Source organism: Lipotes vexillifer, unplaced genomic scaffold (assembly GCF_000442215.2).
Source record: "Lipotes vexillifer unplaced genomic scaffold, Lipotes_vexillifer_v1.1 scaffold533, whole genome shotgun sequence".
In the NCBI taxonomy this organism is placed as follows: domain Eukaryota; kingdom Metazoa; phylum Chordata; class Mammalia; order Artiodactyla; family Lipotidae; genus Lipotes; species Lipotes vexillifer.
The window spans coordinates 1,477,887-1,494,092 of record NW_006773553.1 but is presented as its reverse complement, the minus strand read 5'-3'; the positions used below and the strand labels follow the sequence as shown (position 1 = coordinate 1,494,092).

At 46.3% G+C, this 16,206-nt stretch overlaps 1 protein-coding gene across 6 annotated transcripts in view; it reads right to left on the bottom strand.

Moving 5' to 3' along the window:
• The window catches only part of PRPSAP2 (phosphoribosyl pyrophosphate synthetase associated protein 2), a 44,485-nt gene that overhangs the window by 3,443 nt on the left and 24,836 nt on the right, over positions 1-16,206 (bottom strand). For 5 of the 6 annotated variants that reach the window (XM_007448398.1, XM_007448395.1, XM_007448399.1 and 2 more), the window contains 4 exons: positions 13,878-13,933; positions 5,245-5,393; positions 3,325-3,395; positions 2,017-2,163 (listed from right to left, as the gene is read on the bottom strand). In XM_007448398.1, the coding sequence (XP_007448460.1) occupies positions 2,017-2,163; positions 3,325-3,395; positions 5,245-5,393; positions 13,878-13,933 (423 nt within the window). The remainder of the gene's footprint in view (positions 1-2,016; positions 2,164-3,324; positions 3,396-5,244; positions 5,394-13,877; positions 13,934-16,206) is intronic. The other variant, XM_007448397.1, reaches the window with a different exon arrangement.

Here is a 16,206-nt window from a genome sequence, read left to right as displayed (position 1 = left end):
ACGCGGGCCTCTCACTGTTGTGGCCTCTCCCGTTGCGGAGCACAGGCTCTGGACGCGCAGGGTCAGCGGCCATGGCTCACGGGCCCAGCCGCTCCGTGGCACGTGGGATCCTCCCAGACCGGGACACGAACCCACATCCCCTGCATTGGCAGGCGGACTCTCAACCACTGTGCCACCAGGGAAACCCGTGACTCCTTTTCTGTTTGATCTTCCTGGTAACTAAGGCAAACGTGGGAACATGAAGGGTCATGTAAGTCTCATGACCTGTAAAAGAACAGTTCCCAAAGGAAAAACACCTACCCACTGGTATCAAACACAGAATTTTCTGCCCCATCCACACGGCATCAGTGTGAAGGGCAAACCCAGGCAGGGCTGCACCTGCTCTGAGCACAATGCCTTGGGGACGGTGCCCCCAGGAGGGACTGTACCACCTGGTCACCTTGGAGGGTCAATTTTCTCACTAGATAACCACCCTCACTCAGGAATGAATTTTCCAAATGTATTCTAACCACTTTTAAAAATAACAGCTTTTTGGTGATATAATTCACATATGATACAATTTGCCCATTTAAAACATACAATTCAATGATGTTCAGGATACTGAGAGTTGTGATTAGTATCTCCCCCCAAAGAAACGCTGTACCCCCTCCGGCCACTCCTCATTTCACACTTCCTCAAACCCCCCTGGCAACCACCAATCTACTGACTTTATAGAGGCCTATTCTGGACGTTTCATTTCACTACTTTTAATTAAAAAAACAAAAACACTTCAAATCTTGATTTATCAACTCCAAGCCCTCCTTACTGGCTCCTCTTCTGAAAGACAGGGAAATCAGCCTCTCTCCACTTCTCCCACCTCCCACCCTGTCAATCCTGCTGTTACTTTTACATGGTTCATAGCTTTATCATCTACTGGGCATCTGTGCTTTGTCTACAGGTCTATATGGAACCCAGCTTATCCATCAGTCACCGACCCGACTCCCCGGTACGGGTTATCAGTGACAGAGCCCCCCTGCTGGCCTAGGATGTGCGACCTCCGCGTCGGGGGCTTCATGCGTCCTCTCCAAAGTCCACTCTGTTCCGAGGGCCTGGCTGCAGCAGCCCCCCACACACCCTTGCTAACCTGCCCACACACAGCACCCGCGAGAACCCCGCCTAGCGCCACGCGGACAGACCAGTGAGCACTGCCGTGGGCCTGAAGTCTTCCCGCTTTATGTGTGTTTCGTGCAGCGGAGAAAGGAGGCCGGATCGAGCTAAGCCATGCGAGCCTGGCTTTCTCTCTGTGCTAAAGCATCTGGAACCCATCAGAGATGATGAGCATGGGCCAGGCTCAGGGAGAGTGACTGCTCAAGAGGAAAAGTGTGGGCCTCAGAAAAGTAAGAGGAGTCCAACTAGTTTAAGATTCAATACCCAGGAGTATACAGGAGACAGCATTTCTGCTTCTTAAAAGATAAAAATGTGATTCACACAATCAACCCCCGCAGCTAGCTGGCCCCTGGAATGAGGGGTGGACAAAGGAGGGCGAGGAAACCTGGCTGGCCTCTCTTCAGCCACTCTGGGAGCTGCAGGCAGTTTAGGAAGGTGGCCCTGTGTGCCCTCCTCTCCCGACCTCATGTCACGGGCGTCTGTACCAGAAAGAGAGCTGGGCTTTAGCATTGGGTAAACTAGGGTCTGAACCCTACGAGCTTGGGCTCGTAGCTGCCTGACGTTAAGAAGTCACTGAACTTTTCTGGTGCACAATTTCTCAGTCTCCCTGCAGGGCTGTGCCAGAGCTCAGGGACGGCATGTGCCCAGCATTAGGCAGTGCCGTCAGGGCCAGGGGCTCCACTTACGAGAGTCACTAAAACTATCACCCACTGCCATGGGCAGAACACAGAGGCTGCAGGCAGTGACACGCAAACAGAACTACCACTCTGAACTACAGAGCAGCTCACTCTCCACCTGCTCCCGTGACCACAGGTCGGGACGCGCACGGGCACCAGGCAGCTGTGCCCACACTCAGCCCGGCTCTGTTACCTCATCGATGGCAGATTCCTCGATCAGTCGAGGGGCGTCGGAGGATAACAAGCCGTGAGTCGCCATCACGAAGATCTTATACGCACCCCTTTCCTTCAGGGTCTCTGCTGCAGCGAGGAAGCTGTCCACATCATCAATAATGTCGTCCTGGCATTACAGATTCAGCAAAAGACATGAGCACTTTCGTAAAGATGGGTCTAGACCACGGGGGAAGGCTGGGTTAATTCTACTGTGACACCTGCTGCCCACGTTGCCGTGTCCAGACAGCGAGGTCACCGGGCTCCCGCTGCCTTCCCTCCGGGCCTCCCACAGTGCAGCACAGGCGCCCTGGGGCCTGGAGTCCTCTATCCCTACCGTCTAGAGCTACACCCCACCAGGCAGGTGCTCCAGAAATACTCACCCTAGAGTTTTTTAATGCACAGTAAAGCACCTGTTAGAAGATGCTTCTGACTCTAGGTGGTTCTTTCCTCTTTTCTTGCTACTTTTCCTTATTTTCTAAATTTTCTGCACTGGGTGGATGGGAAATGTGTTTTTTCCATATATTTTTATAATGGGAAAAAATAATAATTATTATTATTTTAACAAAACACTCAGTCCAGTGGTTTCTAATCTCGCAGACTCCCAGTAAGAGATAATAGAAAATATATACATTGGTCTCTTCTAAAGCCCTTGTACACGTTTTAGCGGGAAGAGCAATGGGGACCCTCTTGTCCTGATGAGGCGACTCCAGGCGGGGGCTCCTGAATGGGCACTGGCCGCCAGGAAGACCAGGGAAGCTTGGAATCTGCAGCACCCACACGGCCAGCCCCAACTCCTCCACAGAGGGGAGGGGGCTGGAAATGGGGTTAATGATCCATCAGCCCTCCAGGAAGAAGCCCCCATAACATCCCAGTAGCATGGGGTTCGGGGAGCGAACCAGGTGGGTGAACATTCCACACCGAGTGGGTGATGTGCCCCAACTCCACGGGGACCCTCCCCAGCCCTGCCCTGTGCCTCTCTCTCTCCATCTGGCTGCTCATCTGTGTCACATCCTTTAATGACCTGGTGAATCTAAGTGTCTCTCTGAGTTCTGTGAGCTGCTCTAGCAAATGCTCCAGTCCAGGGGGGTCCTGGGAGCCTCGGATTTGGAGGCAAGCCGGACAGAAGCTGTGGGTCACCTGGCGAGTCTCAGTTTTTGGACCAAAGTAGACATTCAGCACAAGGCACCCGTGAGACCTACCTGGCACCGTCCCCAGCATGACTGGCAAGCCAGTCAGCAAAGCACCAGCGGCAAGCGCGACAGAGTGACAGGAAGAGAGGCCTGCGTACCACAATGACGGCGGTCCTTCCTCCCACGTCACCGACCACTGTGATCGGGGGCTTCTCCTTGGGGATGAGCACTGCCCAGGACAAAACACGCACACGTTTCTCGGTTAAGAGCCCAGCCAAGGCCTTAGCAAGTCACTGTCTCATGACAGAGGCCCAAGAGACCAGCAAGAGAAGGGAGCTTCCCCCACCCGATAAAGGGCAACTACAGAAAAATCACTGCTAACGTCATATGGGATGAAAGACCTTTCCCCTAAGATCAGGGACAGGACAAGGATGCCCACTTTCACCACTGCTATTCAACAGAGCACCGCATGTGCTAGCCAGGGCAGTCAGGCAAGAAAAAGAAATAAAAGGCACCCAGATGGGACAGGAAGACTTGGTACTGTTAAGACAGCAACGCTCCCCGAGTGACCTAGAGACTCAGTGCACCCCGTCAGAATCCCAACCTCTTTTTTTTGCAGAAATAAACTGACCCTAAAGAGCAAAGGACCCCAAAGAGCAAAAACAACGTGAGGGACTCACTGCCCTCAGGAGCATTCTGCTGCCACCTGTTCCCCACGTCTTCCCTCCAGGGAGCTTCGGTGGTCAGGGTGGCGTCCTTCCTGGCCACCCACGGCCACACACAAAGCCCAGCCCTTGCCCCTGCCATCCTGTCCCCAGCTGAACCCATGCCTGAATGCCTTCAACGTCCACCTCAGCTAACCGGGATCCACAAGGCCCAGCTGCAGTCTCGCTCCTTCATGGCCATCCCAGGACCGTATCTCCTTCTCTGAGGTTTTTTGTTTATAAATGAGCAAACTCCTAGGCAACGTGAGAACCCGAAGGGGTCCAGCATACACCACAGTGGCATGAAAATCATTTTAAGCTGAAGGCATTTGAACTCCTGAAGGCCCTTATCTGCTAGAAGCGGAGCTCCCTCAAAAGAGCTCAAAAGAATTCAGTTGTCCTAAGCCCCCTCCCAGCAACAACCGCAGGAAGACTGGCTCTCATCACCCAGACCAGAAGTCGGCACCACTCCTACACAGACACTGTCACACACCGTCCTGTCTCCCATCCATCCTCCCTACGAGCCACTGGCCCTCCCATCAGCGCCCTTCCTCCGCTCCCCTTCCCCTATGAAGACTATATACAAGCCCCGAATTCCAACCTCCTCTTAAAATCTTATCTTTTCTCTTCTTGATCTGTCTTTTGTCAGTTTTATTTGCAGCCTCCTGAGCACTGAAGCTACAGAGGGTAGAGGAAAAGTCTTTTCTCCCCAGCAGACTCAAGCAAAAGCAGTATTTTTTTTTTAACTGAAAAGATGTTATTAAAGCTTGAGGGAAGTTTCTTAAAAACAAATTCATGCATAACTCTACCACCCAGTCACAACCACGTTCAGCCTTCATATTCCCTCCTGGCCCGGGCAAAAGACAGGCCTACACTCTTGTATTCTGCCTTATTCACATACATTCCACAGATTTTTCTCTTGTTTCCAGAGTCTTAATTATTTCAAAGGGCTGCATAATGAACTGTGCTGATACGACATTCTTCACCAAGCCCAGCCCTCCGGTGAACCCTTTAGACTTTTCCAATATTTTGCGTTAGAAATAACACTACAGTGAATAACTTGTGCACCAAAAGCTTTCTGCTTGTGTTAAACTTTACCTTACTCTAGGACATGTTATTGAATGAACAAGTGAAATCCCTGACGTGCCACAGATGCGTCTAAACTGAGCATGTGCATAGGTCGCGGTATGACCAGACAGACTGCTTCTAAGAGGCCACCGGAAGTGCACTTGCCACAGCCAGGCCACGAAAGGTATATCAGTTTTTGCCAATTTAAAAGACAAAAAGAGAAGTAGCACTTCACATTCAGAAAAAAAAATTAAGTCACAGCCTTAAAAACCAAAGAGGAAAGCGACCCGGGGGCGGCACACTCACTGGGGATCTCCAGGCTGGGGTGGATGGCGGCGGCACTCCTGACCATGGGCGGGGAATGCCGCCCGTCCACCAGGTCGGACTCGGCGTCCTGTGCCTCTCCGTGAATCACCGCGATGCCCAGTCGCAGGCGCTCAGCAAAAGACTGTGCCCTGGGGGAGAGCAGGAGACCCGTTCACAGTCACGCAACGCTGGTTTCTGATAACATCTACGGGGGAACATCGTGGGGACTTTAAAAAGGTAGTTTCCAAAAGGGTTAATGAAAAAGGAGCATGAGTAATCTTAGACTGTCAGAGTCCGAGACAAAGTGTGGAGACCCCAAACGACCACACAGCCCCCCGGCAGCTGGGCCTGGTGTGCACTCGGCCAGCGAGTGAGCCCGTGTAAGTTATAAGTTAGTTCACCTCCTCTAAGCCTCCTTTTCCTCACTTGCAATTGTTACTTAATTCTACCTATCTACCTAGTGAACAGTGAGAACCAACCACATGATACAAAGTGCACTAACTACTCATCAGAGTATGAAGCACCAAGGTTTTGTTGTGTAACTGAGATACGAGACACTGTATACACTTAAACCATATGATTTCGTAAGCTCAGATGTATTTCTGTATCCGTACAACTGTCAGCACAACCAAGTCACTGAAAGCATCAACCCCTGCCAAATGTCACCTGTGCCCCTCTGCAATTTCTCCTTCCAGCATCAGCTACCAGTGAGCTGCTTTCTACCACCATAGTTTTACCTTTCCTAGAATGTCGTTAAGTGGAATTGGAGTCTGTAGTCCTTTTTTGTCTTACTTTGTTCACTCGGCATAACAGTTTGGAGATTCACCCACATCACACATTCATCAAGACTGTTACATCGCTGAGTAACAGTCCATGGTGTGGGTCTATCACTATTTGTCCATTTACTTGTGGATGGACTTTTTTTGGTTAAGATTTATTGTTTACTTATTTATTTCATTTATTTTTTGGCTGCATCGGGTCTTAGTTGCGGAATGGGGGATCTTCACTGAGGCATGCGGGATCTTTCTTTGCAGGGCATGGGCTTCTCTCTAGTAGTGGCGTGTGGGTTTTCTTTCTCTAGTTGTGGTGCGCGGGCTCCAGAGGGCGTGAGCTCTGTAGTTTGCGGCACGTGGGCTCTCTCATCGAGCTCAGCAGTTGTAGCACATGGGCTTAGTTGCCCCACGGCATGTGGGATCTTAGTTCCCTGACCGGGGCTCGAATCTGTGTCCCCTGCATTGGCAGGCGGATTCTTAACCACTGCGTCACCAGGGAAGTCCCTGGATAGACTTTTGAGTTGTGTCCAGTCATGAGTTGTTACAAAACCATGTGAACACTCATGTACAAATCCGTCTGGACTCATGTTTCCTTTTCGCTTGGTGTGACTGGATCACACGTTACTGTTTCCCAAAGTGGCTGTCACACGCCCACAAGCCGTGTGTGAGCACTCGGCTTTTCCACGCCCTCGCCAGCACGGGCCGCTGTCAACCTTTCAATGTACCCATCCCAGCGGTATACAGTAGGTCGCTGTGGTTTCAGTTTGCATTGAACCCTCATGACAAATGGCGCTTATCTGCCACCTATATATATGCTTTGGTAAAGGGTCTGTTTCTCTTTTGCCAATTTTTTAGTTGGGTTGTTAGTTCTCTTAGTAAGTCTGCAGAATTCTTTATATATTCTGAATTTAAGTCCTTCATCAGACATATGCTTCACAAATATTCTCTCCCAATCTGTGCTTTCTCCTGTTATTCTCTTAATGATGTCTTCTGAAGAGCAGTTTTAATTTTCATGACATTCAATTTAACAATTTTTTCCTATCAGTTGGGCTTTTAGTGTCATATTTAAGAAATCTTTACCTAAAACCAAGGTCACAAAGATTTTTTTCCCTCTGTTTTCCTCTAGAAGTTTTATACTTTCAGGCTTTACATTTAGGTATATGATTCATTTGAAGTTGATTTTTTAAAATGATGTGAGATATGGCTCAAAATTCATTATTTTGCACACAAACATCCGATTATTCCAACATTTTTCATTTGTTAAAAAGGCTAGCCTTTCCCCATCAAATTGCCTTTGCACATCTGCTGAAAATCAGTCTTCCAGATACCTGTGGGTCTATTTTTGGACTCTATTCTGTTCCACTGACCTATTTTTCTATCTTTATTCCAATACCACACAATCGCGATTGCTTTAGCTTTATAATAGGTCTTGAATCCAGGTAGTGTTAGATCTCCGAACTTTGTTCTCCTCTTTCAAAGTCCCCCCCCCGGGGGGGGTGGCATTATTCTAGTTTTGTTGCATGTCCATATGAATTTTGGAATCAGCTTGTCAAATTCAATTAAAAAAAGCCTGCTGACATTCTGATCGGGATGGTGTCAATTCTACAGACCAATGTAGGGAGGAGATACGCTATCTTAACAATATTGAGTCTTTCAAGCCACAGACACAGTATATTTCTCCATTCATTTAGGTCTTTAATTTCTCGAGGCAATGTTTTATATTTTTCAGTGTGCAAGTCTTGAACACCTTAGGTTTACCCCTAAGTGTTTCACTTAGTTTGATGCTATTTGGTCTTATTTTTCATTTCAGTTTCCAATTGTTCATTGCTAGTATACAGAAAGACAACGGATTTTGGACAGTGATCTTATATCCTGCAACTCTGCTAAACTGACTTCTTAGTACTAACAGCATCTTTATAGATTTCATCAGATTTTGCTACATAAATAATCATGCCACTTGCAAATTAGGAGCGTTCTGCTGCTTCTTTTTCACACCGGATTCCTCTTCCTCTCTGTCTGTCTCTGTTTTTAATCGCACGAGCCGGAAGCCCCAGTGCAATGCTGAGTAGCAGCAGGGAGGCAGACATGCTCCCCTTGCTCCTGACCTTAGGGGAGAGCAGTCAGTCTTCCACAGTAAGTGTGATGGTAGCTGTAGGTGTTTCACAGACACCATTTACCAGATTAGGAAGTTCCCTTCTATTCCTAGGCTGCTTAAAGTTATTATCAGGAAGAGAAATTGAATTTTATCAAATGCTTTTTGCACCTACGGAGATAATCATACGGTTTTTCTTTTTTAGTTTATTCCTAAATGGTCATGGATGTATCATCCTTTTTATATATTGTTAGATTAAATTTGCTACAATGTTGCTTAGAATTTTTTTTTTTGTTTGCGGTACGCGGGCCTCTCACTGTCGTGGCCTCTCCCGTCGCGGAGCACAGGCTCCGGACGCGCAGGCTCAGCGGCCATGGCTCACGGGCCCAGCCGCTCCGCGGCATGTGGGATCTTCCCGGACCGGGGCACGAACCCGCGTCCCCTGCATCGGCAGGCAGACTCTCAGCCACTGCGCCACCAGGGAAGCCCTAGAATTTTTATACCCAGGTTCATAAGGAATACTGATCTGTCTTTCTTTTCTTGGAATGTCTGTGTCTGGCTTTGCTATCAGGGTAATGATGCCTCATACAGTGAGCTGGGAAGTCCTAGTTCTTCAGCTTCCTGTTAGAGTTTATGCACAGTTAGCATTGTTTCCCCCGTAAATGCTCGGCAGAATTCACCACTGACGTCTTACTCCTTTTTCCATCTTCAGCACCTAGTGCACAAAAAAATGTTCAAGTGCTTGAAGATCCAACAAGTTCTCCCAACCTTGGTTTTCAAACATCAAAAATTCAAAACAAGTTCCTTACAGCCCACAAGGAGAGCTAAAAAGAAACAAAAACAAGGGCTGTGGTCATAAATTAGGGATTTAACAGAACCCCATCATCAGGACTACCTGCACTAGACACAGCCAAGGCATTGCAATGCCACAGGGAGGCACTTAAAGGCACGACTGTGCTCCCTGGCGGAACAGAATCTCCCCTGTGCCAGGTTTCCCGTCTGCACTCCATGACCAAGGAGAGTTTTGTCGCAGTGCTTGCAATCAGTTCAAGAAATTTAAATGGATGCTACATCCATTGCAAATTACTTTCTTACGAAGTTACACTTTCCTCCCTCAGAAGAAGATGTCATTACGCAGCACATGCAGTTAAGTCTTCTGTGGTTTTGAAAAAATCTCAAATGCACATAAAGAAACGTCTACTGGTCTGGCCCTTCCTACAATGAATCTAATTTATATTTCCAAGGAAAAGACAACAGACTTCACAGGAGCAGAGCTGTACTGCATAACCTGATCCAGAAAAGTGTATCTTTGCGTGTGTGTGAATATTTTTACTTAAGGAAAAGAGGGAGAGTCTCAGGGGGAGAATATTTTTAATAAAAATTGCTGAGGATCCTAACAGTTAAGACGTAGTATTTGCATAACTTTAAAAAAATTCAAAACAGTTTTTAAAGAAGTCCTCAGAAAAAGATATGTTCAGACAAAGACCACGGCAGAGCCTTCATTGGCTTCTGCCCCACGCTAACTTCACAGCAGCACAGAGATTAAGTGCTCCTTCAAATCCAAGATTGGCTTCACAAACAAGATTACTGTCAAAAGTCCTGAGCTCTCAGTTATCCTCTAAGGAAGTCTTTTCCCATCGGGAATTCGTAGAGGTTTGCCAATTCCTAGAGTAATGCTGTTTCAACACTACTAACCTACTATAACACTACTAACTATAAACCGCAATACTTTCAAGATGAATAAAAGCATTACCTGCACAATGATGTTAGTTTCTGATACTTCACATAACAGTAACGTAACTTGGGTTCCCACCTGATTCCAAAAAAGGAATCAGGATGGTTCCGGTAGGTCATACTGCTTTAGACACTGACGGTCACAGAGGAATTCCAAAGCAACTCAGTCTTGCTTCTGGTTGTACAATGATGAGGGTAAATGTACATCATGGGTCAGAACAAAACACAGGATCTCAGACTTTTCTTTTTCTATTCACTCAATTATTCTAGGAAAACAATTCCAAACAACTTGCTCACTAAAGCAAGTTCTGTTTGTCAAAGCAACATTATGTTCTCAGATGACCTCTTTTACTCAAGACAACAGCTCACTGCCAAAGGGCTGCACAACCACAGCTCTGCCCTCGACTCCACCGACAACTGCAGAACTGCAGGGCACGCCGTGCTGCTCAATCTGTGAAGTCTCTCCCGCCTTCTTCGGCGCACGCCGCTCCGTAAGATAAGCAGTGCAGGCGTCACCCCCCACTCTGCCGACGAGGAAACGGGGGCCTGCAGAGAGCTTGGACCGTGCTTCTCAGCTCTCTCACAGAGACTGGGTAGGCACCAGCTGGAAGCCGGTGTCTCTTGACTCCTAGTTTTAACTATCTTCCTGCTGCCTTAGGGTGTCTCTTAAATGAACTGTAACAGTTTTCTAAGGTGAGGCGCCAAATAAAAAACGTGGAGGAGGAAGCCGGAAACAATCAGATCAAAACCGGCGTGTTGCTGAGCTGGAAATGCCATCTCAAGCCCTAACTCTGGATGAGTATGCAAATCAGGATGTCAAAATGAGAGGAAATCACAGCACAGCGCTGTGGGAGATGCCACGGCAGGTGCTACCGACCAAGAGTGCTCAGCACACCTTCGATGCGGAGTGCAAAAGCCATAACTACACTATTTTATACCCTCATCCCCTTTGGAGCAACCATCTCCATCCTAAAACATTTATTGAATGCAGTGTAACCTATGTGGACTCCATTACAGAAGGCGGTAAAAAGAGGCTGGATCCTTCATCCCAACCTACCTGACAACCTACTGGCCAAACAGCACACGGGGTGATCTGCGAGCCCCAGAGGGGAGGAGCGGGCTGTACTGCTCCCCGCTTAGAAAACAGCTGGCACAGCACACACGTACCGAGCGAGACGGACTGAATGGGCAAGCCAACCTCAAGCCTATTCGGCCCACGCCCAAATCCCAGAATCACTGGTGGGGAAGACACTCTAAGAAGTCATTAGCTGGGACTTCCCTGGTGGCGCAGTGGTTAAGAATCTGCCTGCCAGTGCAGGGGACACGGGTTCGAGCCCTGGTTTGGGAAGATCCCACATTCCGCGGAGCAACAAATGTTGCTGTGGGGACACCACAGCTACTGAGCCTGCGCTCTAGAGCCCACGAGCCACAACTACTGAGCCCTCGCGCCTAGAGACTGCGCTCCGCCACAAGAGAAGCCACTGCAATGAGAAGCCCGTGCACCATAACAAAGAGTAGCCCCCGCTCGCCGCAACCAGAGAAAGTCCGCGCACAGCAACAAAGACCCAACACAGCCAAAAATAAAAATAAAAAATAAATAAATTTAAAAAAAGAAGTCATTAGTTGTGCTGCTACCTTCCTGTAAACAACACAGCAGAATCACCTTGGATCCGTTTCCTCACCTCCCTGATGTGTCTCCTCACCTGTGAGAGGGAACAGGCAGTGGTGGGTCCTCCCGTCTGTCTTTCTGCCTCATTACCCCAGGCTCACAGCTGTGCCCAAACAAAAGCCAGACCAAGAAAGGGGCAGCCTCACAAGCCAGGAAACTTTAAGACAAAAACTGCGCTACTCCAGCCAAACCCCACAGGCTTTTGGGGGCAAAGAGCAGTTCAGTTTAGGGTATGTTAAGTTTAGTGGTCCCTCAAAAATGGAAACATACAATTACTATATGACCCAGCAATTTCAATCCTAGATATATAGCCACGAGAAATGAAAACGTGCCAACACAGATACTTGTACACAAATGTTCACAGCACTGCTATTCCTAACAGCCCAAAGGTGGGAACAACCCAAATGCCCATCAACGGATGAATGGATAAACAAAGTGTAGTACATCCCTACAATGGAATAGTATTCAGCCATAAAAAGGAATGAATTACTGATATATGCTACAATGTAGATGAACCTGAAAACATTACGCTCAGTGACAGAAACCAGACACAAAAGGCCACATATTATATGATTCCATTTATATGAAATATCTAGAATAGGTAAATCTACAGAGACAGTAAGCAGATCAGCAGCTGCAAGGGAATGGGGGAGAAGGGACCTGAGACTGGTCACTCAGTGAGTACGGGGTGGTCTTCTGGGATAAGAGCAAGTTCTGAAACCAGAGAGAAGTGGTGGTTGTACAACACTGTGAATGCACTACATGCCAGTGAATAACACACTTTAAAAAAGTTAAATATATGTTATGTGATTTTCAACTTAATTTAAAAAAGCACGTATATCAAGAGAAAAAGAAATTACTAAATCAGCATTAATCCAGCCTTTGCACAAATCTCTGGAAAGGCTGTTTGAAATGTTTATGTTCCAGCATGAGTCCCGGTTTACCTGACTTAATCAAATGGACACTATGAGGCTCCATGACAGAGCTTCTCAAAGGAAGCCTGTGTGGGCACAGCCCTGGCTGACTGGGTGGTTGGTCCCACGAACATGGCAACTCCATGGCTTCATCACAAATGCCAACTTCTTTTAATATACTAACTGCTATTCTTACTTTGTAATGGAAAACCACTTATCGTGACACCTGTGAAGTCTGTCCTTCATCCTGCCACATTAACAACGGTGGGTACAGGATGGAGGCACCTCCGCTCTCTCACTCCATAGGCTCAACAATGATCCAGGGAGCAAAGGTATTCGACTGTGGGAAGTTATTTTAAAAGAGCTTTTTTAAGAAAAAGCCTTCATTCCTACGTTTGATTTTGTTCTTTCCCTCCCCAGTGGAGCGGCTTCTCCAGGGAACATTAGTACAGGCAGACCTCGATTTACTGCACCTTGCAGACACTGCACTTGTTACAAGCTGAAGGTCTGGGGCAGCCCTCCGTCCAGCAAGTCTATCGGCGCTATTTTTTCCAACAGCATCTGCTCACTTCACGTCTGTGTCACGTTTCGGTAATTCTCAAAGTACTTCAAACTTTTTCATTATTATTATATTTTTTATGGTGATCTGTGATCACTGATCTTTGATGCAAAAAGATTACAACTTGCTGAAGGCTCAGATGATGGTTAGCATTTTTTAGCAATAAAGTATCTTTAAATTAAGCTACGTACAATGTTTTTTAATACAGAACGCTATTGCACACTTAACAGACTACAGTATAGCGTAAACATAACTTTTATATGCGGTGGGAAACCAAAAATCCATGTGACTCACTTTACTGTGATATTGGCTTTGGCAGAGGTGTGGAACCCAACACACGATCTCCAAGGCATGTCTGTGTGTGAAACCCTTTCAATTCAAACACAACTTTAGGTTCTGTATCCCTGACTCATCAGTTACTCCAGGTTACATGTAACTCTCAGCACTTCCCCATTTGCACACCTTGTAGTGTTTGTAAATTTTGTAAAATGTCACCTTTTAACACATACCAATCCAGCCTCTTGGCTTGTGGATACAATTCTGTTAATAAATTACTGAGTTCTCTGAAAAAAAGGCAGTAAACAGCCTCAAAATACATTCCCTGGTATTTTAAATGGCACATCTGAAGATGAACAACAAGCAGCTGCCTAAGCACTGGGCTGGGATTCCCCAGCCCTGGACAGTTTCTGGTAAGAAATGTGATGGTAGTCACAGACTGGGACTGGAAAAAAGGGAGGAAAATAAATCATCACTTAGTACATGGAGTATTAAACTATCAGTTCACAGGATAAAAAATAAGAGACACAGTGGGAACCGCTGAGATAGAATCCAGAGCACCTGGGATTCGACAGGGCTGGGACCCCGGGTGTGGCTTGGAGGAGCTCCCACCTACCTCTTAGCCGAGGCTGGAGACTTGGCCACGATCACTGCATTTCTGTAATCCGGGATCTGTGACAGAGGAGAGGTTGGGGATTACTGCCATGTCTCCACAAGGCTATTCACACCAATACCCAGTAATTGATAAAAATGAACATTCCAACAGACTCAAAAATGTCATCTGGTCACTTCAAAGTTTTCCAAAAAGACAAAAAGTTCAAAGTAAATTTCCTCTTTAGAAGATGAAGAAACGCCTACCTAGGAATAAAAAAAATTATTATCAAGGCATGACTCTCATAGACTTATTTTAAGAAAAAAGTAGGGTTAATCAGTAATCAGCTCATATCTATGTGGCAGCAAAGATGTTTTTATGAAGTCAACAGGAAGTACTCTCATGAATCCCAGTTACATGTAATTTCACAGGGCAAGGATGACATTCATCGAATCTGAATTCAAGGCACCTGTTGAATTCCAAATACGTGCGGTCCAAACAAATAACTACTTAATGTGCCTCTGTCACAGCATAATGAAGAAATCAATTTGTTAAAGGAATCAGCCCACCTAGCACTGTTTCATAAAGATATTAAGAGCCCTTAAGAAAATAAGCAAAATATCAGTCTACTTTGGAGTTCTTTAAACATTTGAAGTGATCTGTACTAGGATAATTACAGTTGAAGATACACCCATTACCAACTTCTGAGAGTTTAGAAGACCCAAGTACTTTTTTTTTTTTTTTTGCGGTACTCGGGCCTCTCACTGTTGTGGCCTCTCCCGTTGCGGAGCACAGTCTCCGGACGCGCAGGCTCAGCGGCCATGGCTCACGGGCCCAGCCGCTCCGCGGCACGTGGGATCTTCCCGGACCGGGGCACGAACCCGCGTCCCCTGCCTCGGCAGGCGGACTCTCAACCACTGCGCCACCAGGGAAGCCGGACAGAACTACTTTTAAGCTGAGCAGCAGTTTGTTGTTTCTGATTTCATCTTGGCAATATTTTCAAATTATGTTCTTAAAATCTAATCATTTCATTAAATTATACTATTTCATTCAAATATATCCCCACTGATTTCTCACAATTACGCTAGATCAATGAATTTTAATATAAGTACTTAATAACATCTAGCACCTTGTACAATACCTAGCACATGGGAAGCACTAAATAATCAATATTTAGTAAACAAAAAACTGATTAGTTTGAACAAGGCTCTATTATAGATATATCCATATGGATAAGAAATCTCTACATCTGATCCATCTATACACATAAAAAGCCTAACTTATCCAACATTATCAGGGAGTAAGGTAGCAAAAAATATTTTCATTTAGGCGTTTTCCTTATTTTTGCTGGAAGTCTTTCTAAACTGCTTTATGTACTTCTTTGCCCTCATCAAACATCACCAAACAGCACCAAACCCAGCCAAGAGAAAAAATAACAAACGAAGAAACAGTTAATAGAGCAAAGAAAAGGAAACTTTAAAAGAAAGGACTCTTTAATAAAAACAGGTCTATTTTCTCCTCAGGAGTCAAAACAGGAAATCATACTCATAAAGAAAGAACAAGTTGTTATGAAAATGAACCAAAAAGAAACCTAGACGGTGGAAGTTATTATGGTGCAAATAAGAAACTCAGCTGGCTGAAGGGCAGGAGGGACACAGCTGAAAAAAAAAAACCGTGGGTGAGATTAAGCCATGGAATTTTCCCACCAAGCAGCATGTAAGAATGCAAAACTTGAAAAAAAAAAAAAATTAAACAATATACAGACTAGATCCAAGATTTTCAACTTCTAACAGTTCCCAAAGAAAGGAATGAAAAAATAGAAGGGATGAGATACTCAAACTATAGCAAACAAAATTCATAGAGAATGAAAGGGACCCACTGAGCATCTAGTGAGGTGAATGGAAAAAAGATCCACCTGGACACATTGTGCTGAAATTTCAAAACCACAGCAAAAAGATAAAACACTGTTTTACATGGGGAATTCTGTCCAAGTGTAAATGAATACAGCCCCTTCAGACAATTGCAATTTTTGTAATATCTATTAAAATATGAAAAATGTAGATACTTTTCAATTAAGCAATTCCACTTCCTAATATAGCTCAGAAAAACACTTGCATAAGTACTCAGAAGGGCAGGTACAAGAATTTTCAATGCAACATGTCTTAAATATATTTTGGGGCTTCCCTGGTGGCGCAGTGGTTGAGAGTCCGCCTGCAGATGCAGGGGACACGGATTCATGCCCCAGTCCGGGAAGATCCCACATGCCGAGGAGCGGCTGGGCCTGTGAGCCGTGGCCGCTGGGCCTGCGCGTCCGGAGCCTGTGCTCCGCAACGGGAGAGGCCACAACAGTGAG